This window comes from Struthio camelus, chromosome 6 (assembly GCF_040807025.1).
Source record: "Struthio camelus isolate bStrCam1 chromosome 6, bStrCam1.hap1, whole genome shotgun sequence".
Taxonomy (NCBI): domain Eukaryota; kingdom Metazoa; phylum Chordata; class Aves; order Struthioniformes; family Struthionidae; genus Struthio; species Struthio camelus.
The window spans coordinates 12,046,454-12,070,184 of NC_090947.1; the positions used below are offsets into that span (position 1 = coordinate 12,046,454).

At 35.1% G+C, this 23,731-nt stretch overlaps 1 protein-coding gene across 6 annotated transcripts in view; it reads left to right on the top strand.

The window, feature by feature from the left end:
* PGAP1 (post-GPI attachment to proteins inositol deacylase 1) overlaps positions 1-11,282 on the top strand; it is a 35,767-nt gene extending 24,485 nt beyond the window's left edge. For 3 of the 6 annotated variants that reach the window (XM_068948266.1, XM_068948269.1, XM_009681567.2), the window contains 8 exons: positions 459-552; positions 1,200-1,290; positions 1,551-1,748; positions 3,522-3,657; positions 4,852-4,902; positions 6,150-6,373; positions 6,768-6,872; positions 7,767-9,089. In XM_068948266.1, coding sequence (XP_068804367.1) covers positions 459-552; positions 1,200-1,290; positions 1,551-1,748; positions 3,522-3,657; positions 4,852-4,902; positions 6,150-6,373; positions 6,768-6,872; positions 7,767-7,905 — 1,038 coding nt within the window. In that variant the 3' untranslated portion in view covers positions 7,906-9,089. Of the gene's footprint in view, positions 1-458; positions 553-1,199; positions 1,291-1,550; positions 1,749-3,521; positions 3,658-4,851; positions 4,903-6,149; positions 6,374-6,767; positions 6,873-7,766 lie in introns of all 6 variants that reach the window. The other 3 variants (XM_068948270.1, XM_068948267.1, XM_068948268.1) reach the window with 3 other exon arrangements.
* Positions 11,283-23,731: the final 12,449 nt, after the last annotated feature.

Below are 23,731 nucleotides of genomic sequence, written 5' to 3' on the forward strand. Positions count from 1 at the left end.
CAGATATCACTTCATGCCTTGGGGGCAGTGGGGAATACAAGTAAAACACATGAAATGACGACTCTGAAAATTCTTTCCCCCCGAGCATGTGTAGCTGTATGCACGTATTGCTTGGAAAGTGGCTTTTTGCTTTGGATGTTTTTATTTTACTAAAACGCAATTAACATGCTGCTATATTCTTTTCACATTTGTCTTGACTGGAAAAAAAAGGTATTCTGTTTACAAATTGGTCCTTGAACAAAACACACGTGGGTAGACATGAGAGATCTGAATATTTTCTGTATATAACTTGGTTATCGAACATGGTTATCAAATAGTCGTGCATCAAAATGGGAAATAGCTTGCATCCTTCAAAAAAGATTTTTCCAGTCACATTATGATAGTTACTTCATGATTATTGTATGCGTGTGTGTATACATATGCGCATATATAAAAATCCTTATATCCTTGTCTTCCAGATAATAAGGTTCCATGGCTGCTCTCTTCCTGTCTATGTTGTTGCTAATATTCTTCTTACCTATGGAGGCCAATTAAGCACATTGATATCAACAGGTAACTTTCTAGACTTTTTTTGGTCACAAATGTTTTCCAACAGTAAATTGGATAAGTAATTTCTGTAAAGACTAGTTGTTGTGGTCATTTTTAATGTTAAATATCACTGCGCTTGTACAAACACTTGCCTCTATCACTTCAACTTCAATTTTTGTTTGTTGGTAGTTCTCCAAGGTTGGTTTCTAGCAGTGTTAGACTTACTGTTTTTCTCTGCTGTCCCTTCCTTGTAAGTGATTGGTGTGTTGCGCAGTATTGTAATATTAATAGAAGTTTGCATAAAAGTACATGTAAAAGTATAAATATATTGTTAATATGCACAAAATACCTTAATCTTGCATGAAGATGAGATTTGCAGACTGGCTTTTTCAGACGCATCTTGTGACAAAATGGCATTTTTATTAAAAGTCAGGTGGTTATTTGTCACAAACTCAGTAATCTCACTAAAAGTTATTGTGCCACGTTACTTGAGTGTGAGTGATCCGGTGAATAAGGGCATTGATGATATAACATTAGTGTTATAAGACGCGGTTATCTTGTTTTAAAGTCAACTTTTAAAGTTTGTCTTAATTTACTCTCTGTTGTTGAGCTTCTGTGTTAAAGTTTATGACAAAGTATTAATTATTAATGCTTTCTGTTCTTGATTCTAGGCCAGTGTTCAGAATTTTCCCTTGAACTGGTTAGGTCAGCTAAACCGTACAAAGTAGACCCTGTTATAAGCATTGTTGTGTTTCTGCTGGGGTAAGTTTGATTTGGTTTTGGGGTATTTTTTCTTTTTGTTTGCTTGCTTGTTTGTTTGTTTTTAAGCAGCTTCCAAAACAGAAGTTTCAGGAAAAATATTGCTGGGGAGGAAGAACACTTTATTTGTACTCAGTGTGGTCTTTTGATACCTGACTCTGATTTTGTTTGAAAGGCTGTATTGTAGGAAGACTAGTTCATATATATCTTATTGTAATGGCAACTGGAGGTGATAAGTAATACTGCTTTCATGTTTTTGGCAGGTTTAACTGGTTTAGAGAGATATGGGATTCACTGTCACTACCAGAGGTGGATGCTGCTGTACTGAGTAGTCAGGATGCATGGTTCCCCCTTGTGTCCCTGATTCTATTTCTTTTTGGGGCAGGCATTGCATACTGGAGTGGTGTATTTTTCTCTTCGTCTCTGAGACTCTTCTCTTCCTTATGGTTAACTCTAATAAGGTAAAACAACATTATAATGATGCTCTTTTAGATGATTGAAACACTGTCAAATTTTTCTGTTTGTTCCAATGTGAATACTTGGGCAGATCAAATTCAGCAATGCAATTTGTACCTGGTTTTAGCCATCTGGATTTGTCAACGTTAAGCACTAATGAAATATGTGGATTGCATCATATTCCTTATTGCACATCTTCAAAAGGGAATGTAAATTGCTTTCTTGTTTCCTTCACCAACTGTTGGAAGATTTGCAGTTTGTTTTTGAAGAAACCTTGTTGGGGAAAAGAAAGCAACTGAACTATTTCATGTTAGGCCTCTCAAAGAATAAATATATATATATTTAGAAAAGGGATTACAAGCATTGCGATGTAGTAGTCATTGTTCGGTATCGGACGATCTACATTATGGAATGCGAACAGATTTGTACAACAAAAATTTCTTGGGCATTAATTTCAGTCTTCAAGAATGGTAAATTTTACAGATGATGTCTAAGAACACTGGAATTTTATGTGTTTACAGGTTAGTACTCAAATATGAAAGGAGGTTAAAAAATAGGAAAGAAAAATGATAAGTGTTTTGAAAGAAGAGTAAATTAGTAAATTGGATAATGTGCTTAGCTGTTTTAATTGTTTGACTGTTCTCACACTGACACAGTCCTCAGCTAGTTTTGAGCCAACAGAAACTTTCTTTCTCTGGAAAGTTAGTGGGGTTACTCTACTCAGAAAATACACATTATATAAACTCTTTTCTGTTTTCATCACTAGCTCTTATGTTGTTATTCTGCCGAATAATGCGTGTGGTGTAAGCCATTTCTTCTCAGCCCTCTTGTTTATAAAATTACAGTGAGGTAGGAAACTTCAGTAATGATTTTAAGTGGTGAAGTGGTTCCCTTCTAGTTTTGAGTTTACTCTTAATACATTTTTGAGGATTTTTTTTGTTAGCTCAGTTATTCTCTTTTCATTAAAGCTTTTGATTACTAGCAAATCCTAAGAATGTCTTGGACAGAGGCAGGAAAATAGTATTTTTGTGCAGCCTGCCTGTAAGTCAACTAGTTCATTTTGGAATTCCGCTATCTTAGCACAGGTTCTGATCTAGTCCTGAATTTCTTGAAAAAACATTTCTTTTCTATAAGTCATTCTAAAGTAGACAATGTTTACTTGGATTTTGATCAAAATTCTGAATTGAACTGATAAGGCCAGGAGCATGTTTGTCACAAAGTTAATCTCTTGTAGGCTTAGCATGTTGCTGTGCTGTCATTGAGCACTGCGGTGTATTAACATTTGCAGCGGGAGTCACTTGCATGATTTAACTCTGCAGTAATAATAATAATAATAATAATAAGACAAGCACTGCGGTGTATTAACATTTGCAGCGGGAGTCACTTCCATGATTTAACTCTGCAGTAATAATAATAAGACATTGGTTCTCTTGGAGCGAACTTAATGACTGGTGCAGATCTAGAGTTAGCATTCTCTAAAGGTTTATGTTCACCAAACTATGTTCCCCAAATTAAGTGGCGCATTACAGACCTACCTTCTCAGAGCTGTAACATTGTTTTGTTAGTTTGTCTGATAAGCAAGTTGTATTACAAAGTAGCTTACCTAGCAGTTGGTATATATGTTACAGTTCAGCTAACTTTATTTTTCCAGTGGTTGATCAATATTTAGGAATGATTAATTGTTTGCAGCCATTCCTGAAACAGAATTATTCTTTAATCTTTGGAAATTGGATTTTACTACAAGAGTATAACATCAGTTTTGTCTCTCTCTCTTTTAGACCTTCTGTACTTCAAAAGGATAACGAGCTGATTACACCCAGAAGAGTGTGTGTGGTGGTGTCTCTTGCTTTGGTTAGCTGGACCACTTGTGGTGCATTTACTATATTCATTATTTATCTTCGATATGTGTTTAAGGTACTGAAAGGCTAAATGTTTGGACTGATACGTGAATATAAAATGTTGTTTGCTTTGAATTAACCCAGTGTTAAAAGCAAAGAAACAAGTTACCCTTTTTCATATTTAAAATAAATGTTGTTATTCACAGACCTGAAATTTTTTTGGTACTTATCAAAGACTTTCACACTTACGTGATTTTCAGAATTATTTTGTTCTTCTGAGAATTCTTCCAAAAAAACTATATGGCCCCATATGCCCACTATAATAAGTCATATAAATATACTTTTTAACTTATGGGTATGTAATATTATAAAATCAAAGACTAGTAACTCTCTTGAACAGAAATTTTAGTGGAGGGGGCTTGGGATGTTCTGTAGGATACCTATTTTTAAAGAGTCTTTATACAAATCCTTATGGAGTAAAGAAAGAAGGGTGGGTATGTAGATATATTGTAGAATTTGGGTAGTCTTATTGTATGCCTGATTTGATCCTTTGGCTAGTACCATGGGGACTTGCGTTTAGTCCCCCACCGTCTATTTTCCATGGTCTCCGTGGCATCAGAGCAACTAACTTATCAGATTCGCCCTATGGTTATACAGCTACTACACTTGGCTACAAGGGAAGCACTGGGGGCATGGAGCTGGCAGTAGGGCACAAAGCAGAGCACCCTGCTTGGGAGCAGCCTGCAGCGTGACTGAAATACGTAGGTGACAGCTGAAACCACAGCCTGAGGAGCAGTGCTGTTTCTAAATATCTTGAACTCCCTAATGATGTAAGGTTACCCTGCGAAGGACACTTCCCTGCTGACACTCCTCCTACTTCTGCAGCAAATTCTCTGACATTGGACTACTTTTATGTGGCCTGTTTATGGGTTTCTGTGGAAGGAGAAGCAGAACTGAGTTAGTAGAAGGGAGGAGGAGGCAGTGAGGAATATGCAGATTCTCTCCTGTGCACTATCAAGCGCAATGGAACAGGAGAAAGTAGAGCAGCCCAATTTCTTTCTCTGTGCGTGGTAACTCTGACTTAAGGGAGAACTTGGGATGCTGCTATTATAAAAGTGGGGGGAGCTGCTCTTGCACTGCAACTCCACTGGGGCCCTGGAACCAGCTAGCTATGAAATGAGACAAAAAGCTAGCCCAAGAATTTTTTTCTTGTATGCTACAGCTTTCATATGAATAAACTATTAATAAAGTCAAAATGTCTGTCTTGCAGGTTATTAAACTACATGTAAGTGTAAGAGCAGAACAAAACACGCTTAATGGGGTAGGTTCATTTCCTGCTTGTGTTCAGATAAATGATCACAAATTATGTGGCAAACCTATACATTAGGAATTGGTAGTATCTTGCCTTGGTAGCATAAGATTGGAAAGAAAACTAAAAGCTGCTGTGATGACTGGATGGCTGTAGAATTACTTGCTGTGTGTATGGTGTGAAAGAAAAGCCAAGGCATGAGTAGTTTGTTCCATCACATGTGACTATTTGCATTCACTGTTTCACTGCCCTGTGAACTTAAGTGAGTTTAGGAAGAAAATTTAGTCTCTGAACACATATAGAACAGTAAGTTTTTCTGTCTAAATTTTGGTATTTGATTGTGCACCTGTGTATATCTAAAGAAATAAATTCCAGATAATAATTACACTACAGGTACATATTTTTTCCAGATAGGAAGTTTGTAGGGGTTTATTTTTCTTTTTTTAATCAGGAAAAGACAAATATTATTTATTAGATGGATATGGACTGAAACGGCAGTAAACTGTTGAAAAGGAGTGAAGAAACAATGTATCATTGGGTTTTATACTTTTTGAATTCTGTCTCTTTTTTCAGTTACTTTAACTTATAGGATCTAAAATAAATGCATACGCGGATACATGTATGTAATAACTACCTGTCCTTTTTCCCAAACTTAAAATCGAAAAAGCTGTCTGCCAGCAAAAGTTGTTGAAAGTTTTCTTTGTTTTTCTTTTGGGGCGGGGGGAGGGTTAAATCCTCTCGCTTTCTTTTTTCATCTCCATATCATGGTTTCTTTTACTTTTTTTTTTTTCTTTCTTCTGTCATTAGAAGTTAACATCTGCTTTCCCCTCATTAGTCTATTTTTGTTATGCCTACAACTTACATCTTACTGCCACTTGCATTACCTTCTCAGTTATTTTCATGAATTATCATCTGTGATTTTCACCTGTATGCTTTATTATTCTTTTCATTCTGTTCTTCCTCCTTCCAAGAACTCCCTTTCTCATCACTACAATTGTGTCAGGGTATCTCCACTCTCCATTCTTTTTTTTCCAAAGATATATAAACTATTAATGTAAGGGAAGTTGCTGGTTGAGCTTAGATGCTTTAAAATTGAACTACTGAGCTTTCCTTTTGATGGCTTTTTGAGGGGTAAATTGCAAATCTTCCTAAATAAGAGCTGGTATGATACTGTTAGGATAGTGTTTCCCGCCTCCTCCTCCAACATGGGCTCTTATAAGCCAGCGCATGTTTTCATGATTTGTGTCTTTTATTTTCAGGATTCAGAGCACTCAAAAGAAACTTCACAGAATGCCATTAAACACACAGTCAAAAAACAAAGTTCAGTAGATGGTACATCAGAAGCAACGCAGTTTCTCTGCAACAATAGAACAATTGCTGAAGATGTCAGCACTCTTAGGATGCATGTTACAATGCTCAATTTATTCACGTGGATTGTGCTGCTCAACTTGCCATCTTTAATTTATTGGTTAAAAAATCTCAGGTAACATATTTAACTGCGATTAACGGCAAAAAGAAAGAATATGAACTTTTCTAACAAGAAGGGAGTCAAAATTACAAATATTTGACTCTTCGTTTTATTATTTACCTTACTGTAGCATCTGTCTTCAGTTAACTTATAACAATAGGTTTTCTGTGTAATCTGGCTTGTGTAATGGTATAAGTAGGTCTTAAGTGAATCAATGATGTGTTTAAGAAGGTGATGATTCATAAACAATTTAAAATCAGGCTGTGATGCCATATACCTTTCATATGTTGTTTGAATTATTAGCATATGCTTGTTCCCAATCTGGATTTCATTTAATAGCGTAATTTCTGTAGTAGGATGCAGTCATTTAAAAATAACATACTTTTTAAACCAGTTCACTTTTTTGCAGGTACAATATTAGACTTGATCCTGATCCATGTAGATCTACAGCTATTATCCTTGTATCAATTTTAGAAATTCTCATGAATTCAAGCACTTCTGAAGTGAAATTAAGGTAGTGTAGCCTAATCCCCAGTTTTTTTCCTGCTTCTTTCTCCTACTTTAGTTTCTGTGTTAAAAATGTTTGTACTGTGCAGACTTGTACAGTCCTCATAGAGATTCATAAACTCATATGGTTACATCTTAGAAAGAAGAGCTGAGTAAAATGCATGCAAGTTACCTGTAGTTCAGTTAAATGGAGAAAATGACCTGTATTTACTACATGGACTAGATGAAGTACTTCCTATCTAAACAATCAGTTGCATAAGGAATTCTTGACTACTGAATTTTTCATGTACTATTCAATTAATCCTTCCAAATGTTACAGAATCCTAATGTATCTTAGTAGTTACCATTGGAAAGTGGCAATGAAAAGTGGAATTTAAACCATTATAGTTATGTTCTTGTAACTCCCCCTTGTGGGCACACTTGCAGAAGGGTAACCTGTGCTTTCTACTGAATTAAGTTTTGAGCGCTTGGTTTTGCGGACAGACATTTCTTGTTCAGATAGAAAATTTGTCAGTGTCCGTGAAAAATTGTGAATAATAAACAATGTAGTTTATCCTTTTGCAGTATCCTGTTGCAGTTCCTGCAACTCCTGTTGAGTTTAGAACTCAAAGGCTCTAAAATACTGACTCTTTCGTTGTTACAGGGAATTTTTTTCTAAATTAATGTAAGAATATTTTTAAAGGGAATTTTAAATATGTTTAAATATGTTTTTCTGTAATTACTCTTGCTATACAAGAATTGTTTTTGCCCATTTAATCTCTTTGTTCTGTTTTAAAAAATGGTAAAACCCTTGAAATCTATACTTCATTTTTTAAAAGAAAGTGAAATACGGTATTTGCATATCTTATGCTGCAGGTGGGGCTACAGAAATGGTTACTTTTTTTTTCTTATCTTCTTACAGTAAACTCTTGAGGATGGCAGCCAAAGTTCCACTCCCTTTGTCTGTTGCAATGTTGGCCTTTGGGCGAACGCATTTATACAAAGTACCGCACTTCGTAACTTTTTCTCTTCTTCTCCATGTACTGTGTTGTATTGTGTAATGTGTATTTTACATATGAAGAATGGTGCAGCCTAGAAACTAACACTGGAGACGGGGCAAGTTTCAACAAAGAAAAGCTTAGATTTATATAATCAATAAATAACATGATTTGGGAAAGATGACAGAACTGTGAATACTTTATGAAAAGCTTATGTTCTTTTCATAATGCTTAGAAAGCTTCTCATGGTATTTATTTCCTGATTGGAAAAATTAAAGTGAATTATGTGCATCTAACATATCAATATTCTATTTGCCTTGCAGACACTTTTTATATTTCACTTTGTTGAAACAGACTTTTTTTACTCAGTATGCTGGTACAGTGTGTATGTTCAGAACTTGCTTCTTTTGCAGTTCTAAAGTATGCTGGTTAAAACGTAAAACAAGTTTAAGCACACTGTGACTACCACAAAAACTACACCGCCAAGTATACTTTTAACCCATTTTATGCTACATTTATAAGCTGCCACAGTTGTATCTAGGTAAACTAGAACTGTACTGCTTCTACAGAACTGTTATTTCTAGCAAATTATTTGTTCAATCAGTGTTAGTTGAACATTTGTGAGATAATTGAAAGTCTTACACGTTTTACTTTTTGTGAGAGTGATAATAATGCTCTGTGTAGCTTTCTATTCAGGAAAGTTACCAGCAGATTCATAAACAATTTGCTATAATGTTGTTTTAAAACATTGCCAGTTTTCTCTAGAATGTTGTCAATTCTGAAATTAATTCTTGGGGCTTATCCGTATGTAGAAGCTAGCAAATGCTGAGGCATGGTGCAAGTTTACAGTGCAGTTGCTATGCTGTGCTTTGTTTCCAAGTAGACACGGCAGGGTTTCTTCCTGAGCAGGGTAAATGGAGAAGCAACTGTCTTACAGCAAACGTCCACACAAGGAATTAATGTGGAATAGCTGCATTATTGTAAATTCATGTCCTGCCTGTGCTAAATTCCTTGTGTGGACAAACCCTTACTAATAGTGAGAAATATTGACTGTAATTATTGGGTCTGTATAAAGTATTATCTTAGTGCCTAGATGCTACAGTGACTGCCTTTTATATTAATGGTCAAAATAGCTGTCTGTAAGGAAGTCTGTCCCCTGGATATGCATTTGCTAACAAAAGAAATTCCACTGACCATTAGGTTAAAATGATCTGTAACTATTAAAAATGATGTGTTGATTCTGTGTAGATATGAGCTTCTGTGTTACTTCCTTCCGTGTTAGCTGTCTCCACCATATCTGAGGCACCTGTCGTCTTAGTACGGAAATACTAGACCAGCTTAATCATCCTACAATATGGATAGTAACAGGAAATCTGCTGCTCACAATCAATTTATAGTATGTTCTTCATATACTAGTAGGGCTTGACCCATTTATTTTATTGTATCTCATCATTCTTGCCTGAAGTGCCTCAGTTCTAGCTTGTTTTTAGGGTCGACTCATTTGAGCTGGTTGGGAAGACTTAACCAGTTCCTGCAGTGACCTTCCAAAATGAAGGACAAATGTGAAATAAGCACTTATTTTGTCACCTCATAAGCAAGCCAGCAGTTCAAGCTATCAGTAAGTCATTAAAACTGCTTTAACTGAATAAGATTATTGGTAGTTAAACCAATGTCACTGTTATCCGTTATCTATGTGCAGGTCTTCTAGTCTTAACATTTTATATAAAAGGCTAGATTGTGCATAGTGTTTGTAATCAGAAAAGCTGTCTGAATAGATTATATCTTGATACCTTCCTTCTAACTAAATGTATGCTACAGTATACGTATATGGGATAACTTATGTGTGTATATATTTGTAGCTAAAATCGAACAGTCCATTTAACCTAAAAATTACTATTCCAACATAGAAGAATAGAGTAGATTTTCTACTATGCAGTGGCTGTTGGTGAAAGATCATGACAAAACTGCATAGGGGCTGTGGTAAAAGGCCTTCTGTGAAATGTGCAAGATCTGATTTCTGTAGAAGGTCATTTCCTTGGCCTATATGGGTCCTTTTTGCTTACTGCTGTATTGTTCTTCTAATTTTGGTTTGCCATCTTAATTAGCTCTTTGTTCTATGCGCGCAACCCCATTTGTCTTAGTGATTTTGTTGGAGCTGCAGGTGGAATAAAATAATAGAATAAGAAAAGTTAACAGTCTAAGCATATAGTAACTTTGACAGCTTTGAGAAAGACTTCCAAAATTTGCCCCACTATGAAACATACTAAATTGTAGCAGCATAGAAGAACACCACATTTTTCATCTATCAATATTTTTCTGAAGCCAGGGATTGTGTTAATACTTGTTAGCATTCTTCCTTGAAACAGGTTATAGAATTTTGTGTAGTGATTCCTACATGACTTTCAAATCTGAGGTAGGAATAGAACATACATTTTCGGAAATCCTGAGTCCAAAATCCCAAATGACAGGCTTTATCACATCTCCCTTGATGCTCCTTTTTCCAGAGGTTACTTACCTTCATTTGGCAGGGTGGGGGGTGGGGGGAAGTCTTATTGCTAGTTTGAATTTTCTATGCTTCCTCTGTCATTTACTAGATGAAAACCTTGTTCTCAGAGAGGTGTGTCTGGATTTTGTAGATAGTGGTTGTGGACTGTCTGTCTTCAGTTGCTTGAGAGTTAGGCATCTCCTCCCAACTAGACCCATCGGTGCATCTACTCTCAACTAGTGGGGGAGGGAGTGAAGAATACAAGTCCAGAGAACAATTCATTCCACCCTAAGAGATGATGAATGATACGACCTGCCATTCTGAAAAAGACTGGATTTTATAAATGTCTAAAATTGTCTTTCAGGTAAATACAAGGATTGTTTTTCTTCTTTTTGGAGAAGTTCCTGTCCTGCAAATTTCTAGTTCTGCCCCCGTTCGCTATTATAATCTCAGTAGAAATGTAGGTTAACCCACTATAAGAGCTTTTAATTCACTGTATGAGGAAGTTTAAACATTAATGAGGTATCCTTTATTATGAGCAGACTGGATTTATAAAAAAGTTCTTTGGCAACTGGAATGTCTCTTAATATCTTTAACTAAATTAAATTTGTAGTTTATTCTTCTAATTTTAGGCTATCTAGACTATATGGGAGAAGAGGAGCAAGATGCAAATGAACTTGTGATGGATTAGAGGAACTGTGCTCTATAAGGGAAGATTTCTGTTAACATGCATTCCCCAATTCCATTGTTCTCTCCTTTTTCAGAAGTTGAGGTATTAATTTTGCCAAACTGCTGCTCTTCATCCATGTGGATGTTCACCACAGTTAGATGGAGGGTATGCTGTCAAAACAAACGTTTTGTGGCTTGTACTTGCAAATCCATTCAATGTAAGAATTATTTGTGTGGCTCTTTTCTACTATTTTATAAGCTTTCAGAAAGAGAATAAAAAGCAGGATAAGAACCTAGAGTACCAAATATTACTAGTTTTAAGTACAGCATATATGTACAGCAAAATCAGTGCTTTCTTAGTGGGTTTTACTGAGAACCTTTCAGTGACATCTCCATTGGTTGAATTGCTCTTGATCTCTATAATCGTTTCTGGTTGGTGTGATTAACCATGCAGGTTTTTTCCTGTGGTCTTATCACACTGCAATAGCACTAGCTACACATATAGTTATCAGTTCATAATGAGTCTGTTTGGTAAAGGAAAAAGTGTTTCCTCTTGACCGAATGTACCAAATGTACCTTGAAACTGAATGAATATTGTCCAAAGGTAGTATTTTCGGTTCCCATTTAAACGGGGGTTTCAGTTTGTCATGTGTCAGCATCATCTTAAACGGGGATTTTGTTTTTTGTTTTTCCAAGAAAATTGCAGTAACAGGCTTTTCAGTTACTATTATTTTTAATATTTAGAGTTCTGCTCTGATTTTTGAGTGAACTGATACATGTAACAATTCATTCTGAAATATTCATTTGCAAAGTTAAAACAAAAGAAAACAAAGCCCAACTGAAGAGAGTAATTGTAATACATAGCAGAAGAAGCGGAGACTTCCTGTATGTTTCTGCTTGAAACAAAACAATGTTAAGTGAAGTTCTCATCTATAAACTAACTGGGTTACCTTTAAAGTCAGTGTTTAACAAAAAAAGTGTATTCATGCTTTTTTAAAAAAAAGCATTATTACATAGGTTGATATTTAGTTTTCCATCTGTTTGCCTGTAACAAGCTTATAAGCTTGTCACTCAGCCTTTTTCTGAAACCTGATACATCTGCTCTCTGAGCCCTGACAGGACAGAATAAAGTTAAATATGTGCTTGTGAACAAATGTAAACGTTTCAGAAGACTTTATTTGATCAAGCTTAGTTCAGTACAGTGATGACAGAGTTCAGACAGACAGAGTTCAGTCTTACTTACACTGAAAAAAGAGAGCAGCCATTTTATAGACCTTCAATACTCTAATTTACTGGAAACGTTTTGTGGGGGGAAGGTTACAGTGTTTGTACAATAATTGTGCTGCTGTTTTAAGTCACTAAGCTACTAGAAAAAAGCCTAAATTCTATAAATTTACTAGCCTAAGTTCTTAAAGTTTCTTCTACGTTTCACAATGAATTTTAGACATTTAGTTTTCGTGTTTGGCTCTTTACGTTCCCTTGTGGAAAATAGTTGAGGTAGCTTTTTATAAACAGCACTGTACTAGAAATGGTTTTAAAACTTTCATCCCTGTTCCATTAGGGGGAGATATACTTCTGTCACCAAAGCTACATGCTACTCTTCTATACCTCTGGATATGTTTGTTAATTGTCATTCATTGGCAAACAGATTGGTTTTTATGTTAAAGTTAAATGGTTTTTCTACTTTTTTTTAGAGTTAGAACGTTAAGCTAGTATTCATAATAAAGTATTTAAAACCTCTGAAAGTTTATTTGAAAACCTTTTACAAATATTTGTCTGACACATTTTTGTTTATGAAAGAATGTAGTGAAGGCTTTTAATCAGCTCATTTATCTTAAAAACTTAAATAAAATGTATACATTTTTATCTGGTTAATAGACATTACTGCTTTTGTTTAATAAATTTGTAAGTGGTAGGGAAGAAAATTCTATAGCTTTTACTTAAGGAAATCTGTCCAGGGCTTCAGCTCCTCAGGTATCTAAGTGTGTACTTGCCTCAAGTATGTGCTTACTGCATTGTAACATGGAAGCCTGAGTCAAAGCTGTGATGTTTGGACCTTAACTTAGTTTAAGATTTCCGGTTTCGTTCTGCAATCTTGTATGCATACAGGTCTTGCAACTAATCCTATTACAAACAGGTCTTGTAAGTATGGCTTCTCTGCAGTTACTGACTGACTGTGGTCTAGATTCTGTAAGAATCGGGACTAATTATGTGTCTATAAAAGCCAACGGCACACAAAAAACAGTTCTTTTGTGAATTATTTTTCATAATACTAGTCTTCTGGCACATCATTCCAGCTCCTCCCTCTGTACAAAGTTATCCTTGGTTTGCAGTGCCCTTCCCCTGTAAGACAAACATAATGCTCACAGTAATAACCACTGTGACTGATGCTGTGAAGATGCACAGCCACTGTCCTGTAGACTGTTGTTCTATTGAAGTTTTGCATCTTTGAAATACCAGCAAAGACTTTTTTCCTCCAACTTCTTAAGTAATTTCAAGATTTGTATTAAGCATCAAGCTGAAACTGCAAGTGTCTTGTTTTTTTTTTTTTTAATGTTAAATCGATTATTTTGGGATTAATTGGGCGTCAGTATTTTCCATTTATGTCACTTAAGGAGGAGAAACAGTGTTTGAGACTTCAGTACCTGACAACTGAAATTTTTTACAGATGTTTATGAGAAGTAGACATGACAAGCATAATTAGAGCACCAGACCAAAATCAAAATGTGATATTATTTCCTCACTGTGATTTTAAACTTGTAGCTTTCTAGGGCAAAAAAAAAAAAAAATCTGTGCCTTACACCAGTAAATTAATACACTGTAACTGTAGCCTATGGACTTCAGTGGCCTTATATTTCACTTTGAAAGTCCATTTGAGAATGACCAAAAATATTGTTGTGGATCATACTGAAACTTGATTTGGGGAAAATATTTAAAAAAAAAAAAAAAAAAAGACCCTCTTTACCAACAGTAGTATTTACAGAAATTAAGCATTTACAGAATGAAGATTTCTGAGAAGTACAGTACATTTTCAGGTTGGAATCACACCAACCAAAGTCAGAAAGCTTTAGTTGACCTTAATTTTTCAAGTCTTTGTATTGTGACAAAAAGAAAAATATGAAGTCTCAGATATGTCTCACCTTTTAATGTCTGTCAAAATCTCATTTATTTTATTCTTCAGTTTCTTCAGAATTAAAAAAAAAAAAATCCTCTAATTGTAGCTCAAGTGAAATATTGTTGAGCAGCGGTATCTAGGCCTTGATGAAAGAAAAAAGCCAGGATGTTTTTTTGGTTGGTTGGTTTGGTTTAGTTTGCGAGAGAGTTTTAAGCTCCAGAAGTTTTGAATAGTGAATTTCACTTTTTAAGAAAAATAGTTTCATAAAAAAAATGAAACTTTTTAAAAATAGATGTATGCACTTTTTTCTTCTCTCTTCTTTAGAGAAAATCAGAAATAGTGAAGATCCTGAAATCTTGCCTTGTTATAGTAAAAGATTTCCGTATGTATAATTTTTAATACGAAGAGTTTAGGGAAAGCCACCTCTGGCTTAAATGATGTCTCCCTGTAGGATTCTTTATATGTCTTGAACAAAAACCCAGAAATTCTGACTTTATTTTTTCAGTGTAAGTAGTAACATTGGATCTTGAATAAAGATGTCATGTCTTAAAGCTTATCGTTGGACCCTGGATGTTTAGACATGCACATGAAATGACTGCATGTCAGCAGATCCCAGCAGTTGTTTAAAGCAACGCAAATCAAAGTTACTAATCTTCTTTTATTGAGAATTAAGTTGAATCTGACTGCCACAACTCTGCTGATGCCATCGCACAGCAGATAACATGCAACTTGTTTAAGTCTTCCCTGCTACTTCCTTCTTTATGTTAATTTCGGGCTTAAAACTCTTGGTCACCTAACTTTTACTCTTCTTGGTTTTGTGATTATGTTATTTCAGAAATCCTAGTTATTGTTGACTTCCTGGCTAGACAATACTAGTATTAAAATCAGTGAGAGTGCAGAACCGCCTTTATATATCCTGATGAATCTAGAAAAAATGTGCAGGCCTAGTAACTTCATTCCTTAGTTACTTTTTAATTGTTTTTCCCAGCACCAAAGCAGTATAATGTTGGGCAAAATACCTATTTAAAATGTATGAGGGCGGATGTTTGCTTTTTTGTGGGAGATAAGAGGAATTGGGTTTTTTGCTTTGTTTGTTTTATAATATGAAGAGGGCTTAAAACTTTGAAGAACGCATACGTAACCTTTGGAAAATCTATCACTTAATGAGCAACTCATCTGACTTTTTAACTCTTCCTGCTTTGAGTTCTGGTATAGCTAGTGTAAGTCTGGTGTGTTAGGTGGAGCTAACTCTAACAGTTACAGGTCTATAGAGATATTGACAGGGTCTTATCTATTAAATGTTTGAATGCTGCTGTAATAAATTAGCATGCTTATTAAAACTTCTATAAGTGAATTCTCAGATACAGTTCATGCAATGTATGATAAGCTTCAGCAAAGTCCTGGTTTTGTGAGATGCTGAGAAAACCTTGGAGAATGGTTATCTTTGACTACTGTTTGCATTACTGAAAGCTGAATTCTCAGAATTCAAAACTGTGCTCTTAAGTATTGATTTTTTGTTGTTGTTGTTGAAGATGAGGGCAACTTAATTGGGGGCCAGACTGGGACTTTCTTTTTTTTTTTGTTTGATGGTTTCCCTGTCTGCAATGTATACGTCACTTTTTTTTTTATATAAATGCACGTGACTTGTACGCTGTATAGCATATGCTGTGCTAAATAAACACTTGTGTATGTTTCTGTATGTTGTCATAAAATGGTTGCATTAGTACAAACGGTTGTAATTCAAAAAAAAGTGCCACTTACCAGTCATACTCTGCAGTGTGTTGTGAATGTTATCTGCACTTCTGTTGTACAAATATGCTAATGACTGTAGTGGTGAACATTTGCCTTTAGTCTTTGCTCAGGTACTCATGTGGAGCAGTTTGGTGCTTTTCCTTCTAACTTGTAGAAAATAAAAACAGTGAACAAAAACGTTTGGGTTAGAGCTTTAATTTACATAATGAACACTTCTTTTTTTTTTTTTTCCTCTCATCATCTTGAATAGAATACAGTAAAGTCATATCTGATGAAGCCTGCTTGTTTCAGTATCTTAATCCATTCAACATAGACTTTTACACCTGCCTTTTTTATCATAATTAAAATTGCACTAAAATGAAAAATTTGTTCAGTAGCATAGTTCATATGTAGCATCATGTGCATAAAACTTGTTCTATAACTAAGCTAAATAATTAGTTATAAATATGCCTCTTACTGTAGAACAAGATTTTTACCTTGTTGAATTAACTTGCATGTAACTAAGCATGTAAATTATGTTTATGACTGTTTTCAGCTTCAGTGGAATTTAATTCAGATATGTATGAGAATTACCTGTTATGACATATTAACTATATAATTAGTATATTCACTTTCAAAATATTTGATTTGGAAAGGATGTGTTTCTGTATATGTAGTTTGCTGAGAAAAACCTAAAGCTTAAATTTAAACACATTCAAAATGTGGCACACTGACATCTGGCTTGGTAAGCTTTTGCTAAACTAGCTGCTATCCTCAGAGGAAAATGTAATTCTGTCTAATGAGTGTAACTGCATTAATAGTATTTTAATATGAATGTGTACCATTTATGTTTGACTTTCACTGAAAGAATATAGTGCAATTATCTTCAAAAAACTATTTGGCAAAAAACCCATTAAAATCAGTACTAAAACACATTTAAATCATTCTGGGTATGCTTTTAGCTCAGAAAATAACAATAAAAAGTTTATAGTTTTTTTTTTAAAGACAACATACAGAAAATAGTATGCTAATTGAATATCTTGCATATCCATATACTTCATCAGTCATCTAAACTGTCTAAATTCTGTTAGGGGATTCACAGAGGTGCTACAGCAATAATGCATGTTTCAAATTTACAGATAATTTGGGTGTGTTTTACTAGCTGAATATACTGCAATATATTCCTAAGATTTTCTTTTTGAAAAAAACGAATTACAAAAATGAGGAGAAAATAAAGAAACGGATGGAAGAAAACTGTTCTGGCTTGCTTGCCTTTCCTTTCCTTTTTTTTTTTTTTTTTTTTTTTTCCCCCTAAAGTAGGGAACTAAAATTTATGTGCAAACTATACCTCAGCTCCTGCTTTTTCCTCTTCCCTTATTTCTTCAAAAGGAAAGTATTCCTACTTCCGGTTGATTTAGAGAATAAATTATATAGATGTTAAAAAGAGTGACTTTGCATACACCTCTGGAGAGGAAAAGGAGAACTTAAAGGAAAGGTAGTCATCTTGCCTTCATTGAGGTAGGACAGGTTTGAGCAAAAAGAAGTAATGAATCTCTTTTACACCTGTTCTGATTTGGACACTTAGACCCCCAAATGGTAAGGACTTCCAATCCTAGAGGCAGGAGATTAATATTTATAATGGAAGCAGTGTAGAAATCCTTACAAGGAAAACTTGGATAAAAACAGTATGTTACTAAACCAATAAATTAGTTATGCCAAATGTTCAGACTCCGTAAATGACTAGTGGAAAAAAAAAAAAAGAAGTAGCTGAAGCAGTATGAACTGTAGAGAAGAAACACGTCTAAGGTGAATAAAGGACCAAGCACTTGTTGGGGGAGGGTTCAGATTAGAAGTTCTGTTATTTAGGCAACAGAATTGAATTATCCTTTTGTTTGTTTGTTTGTTTGTTTAAAAAAAAAAAAAACACGGCTGTGTGCTAACAGCCAGCCCCCAGAAGTGCTTGTGTGCTGTGACTAATGAAGAGGTGGACTTGGACATGCATTCACCAAGGGGACAGGAGCAAAGCAGAAGCTCTGTGTGTGTGTAGACTTGAGCTCATTTCACGGTGAGCAAATGGAAAATTGAGCTGATTGGAGACCTGTTGACATTAACAGAGAGTAATATCAAAGATTTAAGCAGAAAATGTCTTGCCTTTGGCTTTAACTACATTTAGCTAATTTTTCAATTAGTTATATGCTACTTATCTTTAAAAAAAAAAAAAAAAAAAAAAAGCCAGAACAGCTCCAGGCATAGGAAGGGATGTACATACCAAAAAATTAAGGATATTGATTGTATGTGTACATAGGGCATAAAAATGTATTAGTGAAATGGTTATACACAGACTGTAAGAGGAACTGGGGCTAAACATTTTCTGATTGAAGTTAGCAGACAACTATAGTGAATTGTGTTATCAGCTGATGATTCAACATACCTCAGATCTTTGTTTATTCAGGCAGTACCAGAAACAAAATTCTGAATGGAGTTTCTGACTACAAAGACCAGGGTCTCTGGCCAGGGAAAGCAAAGACTGAAATAAATTAATCAGAAGTCATGTATATTACAAAAAAAAAAAAAACTTCCTCAACAAAAGCAAGTTGTGGACAGAAAATCATTGCTATTTCTGTCAGGGAGTAAGAAAACCAAAGAAGCTCTTTTAATCTCTGTTGACTGTAAGCATATTCAGGTATTCTGCCTTAAGATACCCCTGCTACCTGACGTAGTTGCTGTAAACTGGCTGCTGAATAATTAAATGATGTGTTGAAATTAAGAAATTTCCATGTATGTTTTAAACTGCTTATTAAAACATCTAAAATTACCCATATTTATCACTCTAATGAAATCTAGCACTCCATTTTCCGTTCATAATTAAATTTTACATTTGTTCTACCACTAACAACAACTAATAACAAGGGACTAATTCTATCCTTGGGTCTGATGATGAAATTTTGCTATGATTTTTAATAGCATAAATGTAGCTCTTTGTTTCAGAATTGGAGAAGTAGCTTGTTTGGAAGGTTGCTGAGGACTGGTTTTGGAGGCAGGCGGACTGGGAAATGAAGGTATTGTTTTGTTTTTTAAACCTGTAACTTCTACTAGGTGTTTTGCATTGAGTCTGCAGAAGAAAGACAAGTACTTAGTCTGGAAACCCCAAATACAGGGTGAATGAAATATTGCATTATTCAAAAGAAATGAGCTAGGTTTAAATAACCATAGCAACAGCTTTATTCCTTCTTCTAGGTGAAGATATAAGGAAATCATCAAGTGACTGCTCTGGGGCATAAATTCAAATTCTCATCTACCCGCAATCTGGCTATCTACTGAGAAGGATGAAACCTACCTAGAGACCTTATCTTTGGAAGCAGGGGAATCCCTGTTTGATAGACAGGGAATAGAGATGCAGAGGATCCTGACATGTCCATGGTCACATATGTTGGCTCTGGTAAGCCAGAAATTACCTAAGAACAGTTATAACAGGCAAAGCTTATGTTTTTCAAGCAAACTAGTATGTTATGCTTCTCTACCCCAATTCTCCCCCAGAAACATTAAAATTAAAGATGTTCTGATACTGGAAAATTAGGTAAGCTGCTAATCTTACTTTTCTAATGCTGTTGTTCGTTTTCAGCTTGAAATTTTGAAACTTTAGATCTGTGCAAATACGAAGATATCTGCAGCATAGTTTAACATGACAAAGATTGATGCTTATTTTACAACAAACAATGAGAAGTCAAAGAGTGAGTGTGTGTGTGTGTGTGTGTGTTGCAGAGGGAATCATGAAGGTAGAAATACTTTCAGTTATTACTCTTGCAGTCCTGAAAGTCAAGTAGAAAAACTACACACATCCCATGTTACCAAGATGATGAAAACTCATGCTTTGTCAAACACAAAATTAAACAGAAAATGAATAACGATACCTTAAAAAAATAAAAAAGTAACCTAGTTGCCTTAGATTGGGTCTGCCTTTGTGTAAGTTCCTTTGCTGTTACTGCCGTTTCTGGTACTTGATGAGTCTTTGCTGAGCTTTTGTTTGCAAAATTTAAACCAAAGGAAGATGTAAAGCTTTGTGTCAGAAATAAATACTTATAATCAGGAGTACAATAATGGCCAAGTGCCTGTAGTCTTTAAAGTGTCTATTTAGAGATACAGTTTAAATAATACTAACTAAAACATCATGTAAATAGTTGAGTGAAGAGTATAATGAAATTACAGACAAAAAGTTAGAGCAGCTTTGAGATGCAGGATGCTATGAAATAAGAGCAAGGTAAATTAGAATTAGTCTCCTTGCAGGCTTTGTCTCCGTTTCTAGCTTGACAGGAGGATATTGACTGCTGATAAAATCAGGAAAAAAGAGCAATGCTTTCATTAAAATGTTATGGTTTGGGATCTTGAAACAGACTTTACCATTCTCTCTCCAGCATCAAGAAAATGATCCATATCTGATCTTGCGTGAAAACCATTCAATGAGTTGTAATTTATCTGTTAGTCACCATTGTGGAGATACTGTGTACAAATTTTTAATTAAAAATAGTATTTTGATACAGCCCTGTTATCTCTGTTGGGAATTGTTTTAAACTTCTTATATACACCAACCACCAATTTTCTGCAATATGGCTCAGGGAGGAGGAATTTGCACTGCACTGTTCGATAGCAACAGGTCTTAAAGGAGTATTAAGGATGAAATTCTCAAGGGTCTTTATGTCATGGATGGAAATGGAATCATTACTGTATTTTTGAACTCCTGCTAACGTCATTGACACCCACCTACAGTCCACTAGAAATATAAGTGGAGAGATCAGTTTGCTCACAGATTACAAGCAGACTAACCAAGAAGGGGCAAGCCAGAGCCAATTTACTGGTAAGCTTTATTTTAAAGAGAGCGAAAAGGAGAATCTGATACTTTTTTCTTGAATCAAGCTGTGAAATGCATCTTTGGTGCATTATACCAAATTGTATTAATACTGTAGTTATTAATATGTGCAGTACATTTCTATTTCATGCAGTTTTAAAACTTGAGCTGTCTGGGTCTCAAGCCATATTTTTGCATTTTCCTTGGAGCACACAAAGCTGTAACCGATCAGCCAATGTAAAGGGCTGTACTGTCTTTACAAATGAAAAATTTGCAAATGTAAATGTTGCATATGTTAAGTGTCAAACTTGGAAAGCGAATTCAGTGTCTAGAAATAGCTTTGGTATGGGAAACACTTTTTAAAAATAATTTGTTTTTCCCAGTACATTAGGATAAAACCAGAAAAAAAAGTTGATAGCACCCACTTGGATGTAGCCTCTGGCAGGCGGATTCTCCTTGCCACCCATAAATTATTTTCAGCAGTCCACTGGATTGTCGTGCTTGCTTCATTTGGTAGCAGTGACAGTTCTGTAGGACTTAAAGCACCTGGTTCTTCATCCTTCTTACAGATATCCTGTTCATCTCTTCACCATGTGGAAGGTGGTGCTCCTAGTTTTATACGCAGTATTGGCTGTAAGAGGATTGGCAAAGGGTGCTCCTTTCCAACCAGAGGAAAAATGGAAACCTTTAGATAACCCTAGAAACCGAGATCTGGTAAGGAAATGCTGCAAGAAAGATAACCTAAGCTTTACATGGGGGTTTTTTGTTGTGTTTTCCATCATAAGAATGTTTATCTACTGAAGTTAAATGTAAGCAGGGCCCATTGAACATAGACTAGAAACTCTGTACTTTGTATAGACAACAGCAGCAACTGGGTGACCGTTCTTCAGTCTATATGTTCCTTTTAAATGAAGAGACAGTCTCAGTGTAAAGTAGTACATGTAACTTTCTTATATCTCCGTCCAGCAGTTTTAGTTTAAAAAAATGTGTTTTGATCTATAAAACAGCTTCTGTTTTATGAAACAGAAGAGGAATGATTATTATGTTTCTCTCAAATGTGTACTGTTAATTAGACGTTGTTTAATCTTCTAGAAATACAAATTTGCATCTGATGCATCGTGAATAGTGTCTGAAGATCTGAAAGTTAGTTACAGCTAAGAAAGTAACATAATGGAAAATCTGCAAGATCTTATGAGAAATTTGTGAAGGAAGAAAAATTAGTTTCATACAGTTTTTATATTTGTTGTAAAGAAAGATTGTTTTCGGAAACATTACTGAAAACTTTCTACTTTAAGCAATCTAATTCAAATCAATTGCCCACCGTTGCTAACTCCTAGAGAAATGTTTAGCAGCATTGTACTGTTTGCCCTTAGGAATGGTTTTGCTGTGCCCTTTTTATAAGGGATACGTTTTGAATGCTGCTTGAATCCTCTGGTTCAGAGGGGAGCAGGTGGTTGGTGGCCTTTGGACACTTTGCAAGATGGACAAGCTGTGGACAGAGTGGAGAAGTCTGAGTTCTATTGCCTACTTTGTACTAGTTTATGATACAGAAAAACGCCTGTGATATGAAAATAGAGGATTTCACCCCACGTAGGAGCAAGCATTATGTTTACTTTGTTTCAGTAGAAATAATTCATCTGAGGTGTACGTGCTGTATTTTTAAATGTGAAATATCTTCAGTTTTTCAGAACGCTCCAGGCTTATTTTTCAGGCAGAGGTCTTGATCTCAGAAAGTTCCCGGCTACTTTCACTATGAACAATGAAGCACCAAGGCCTGTCATGTTCTACTCAGATCCTATTGCTTCTGCATTTGCAGATTATGAAGAAAGGAAAAATTCTTTTCCAAATTATTTCAAAGGCTGAGAGATAATGCTGACCAAGGTAAAAGAGGGTGTCTTTTCCTGTAATGTAATCAAGTGAAAGGTTTGGTTCAAGTGACTCTCATTTCTGTATGAAACATAAAAGCAGCTTGTTCTTGAGAAGAAATTAATAATGGGCACCCTAACTCTTCCCTGAAACTGCTTTACTATCATTGAAGTGGAGATTTATGAGGAATTTACTACTTCTATGAAATAACACAGGGTGATTGTGCAGTAAGTAGTAATATGAAGTCAGACCTATATAGACTATGCTTTTCACCTGGAAATGATTGCTGAAAATGTACAGATAACAGAGAACGTAGAAGATTTTACTTAAGTAATTGATATTAGTAAAATTACAGATTGAGACTATTGGTTTCTCATGATATACAGATATTAAGAAAATTAACTTAGACTTAAAATATTGCACTAACAAAGCATACTTTAGCTGTTACATATTTGTACATGCATGCTGTTTACCGTATTCCTAACACTAAAATTGAAGGTTGAATAAAATTATTTTAAACTGACTCACATCTCTTCATAAATATGAAATCAATTCAGATGGATCACGCTTGCATTATTCATAAATCCAGGCTGAATCTATAGCAGGTTCTTGTCAGTTATTTTATTATTTTATCTATACATAAACACACTCTGTAATAAATTCTTTCGTAGCTCATTCTGAGGGTAAGTGAATACCGGTAATTCTGAGGACAGGTAAATAATTGTTTTCTCTCATTTTACGAATAGATGAAGATTTCAGTAAGACTGGAATATGAGCAGTTAGGTGATTTGTTTAACAACTTAAAGAGATTATTTTGTAATCAATATTCAGCTTGGGATTTTTAGCTCTGTCTTGCTCTCTGCCTACTTAACTACATCTCCTTTTGTAGTCAAAAGCTACAGGACAATTCAGGACAATTGTGGTAGTCTCTTCTGCCTTCACAACTGTTTTCTAGATTTGCAGATTTTAAATTTAGCTCAACCAGTTTTCTAGAGTTCTTTGTAGAAATGACCTAAAAATACTGTGCAAGCGAAAAAGTTCTATCTTTCTGTATTTTTCAGACTGGTTATTCTTTAAAATCCCCAAAGACTGTTTGCTTAGAATATACATATTTGATAAGAACTGTGAAACTGCTGAACTTCTGAGAGTTTGTATTATGCCACATTCAACACACAGGACA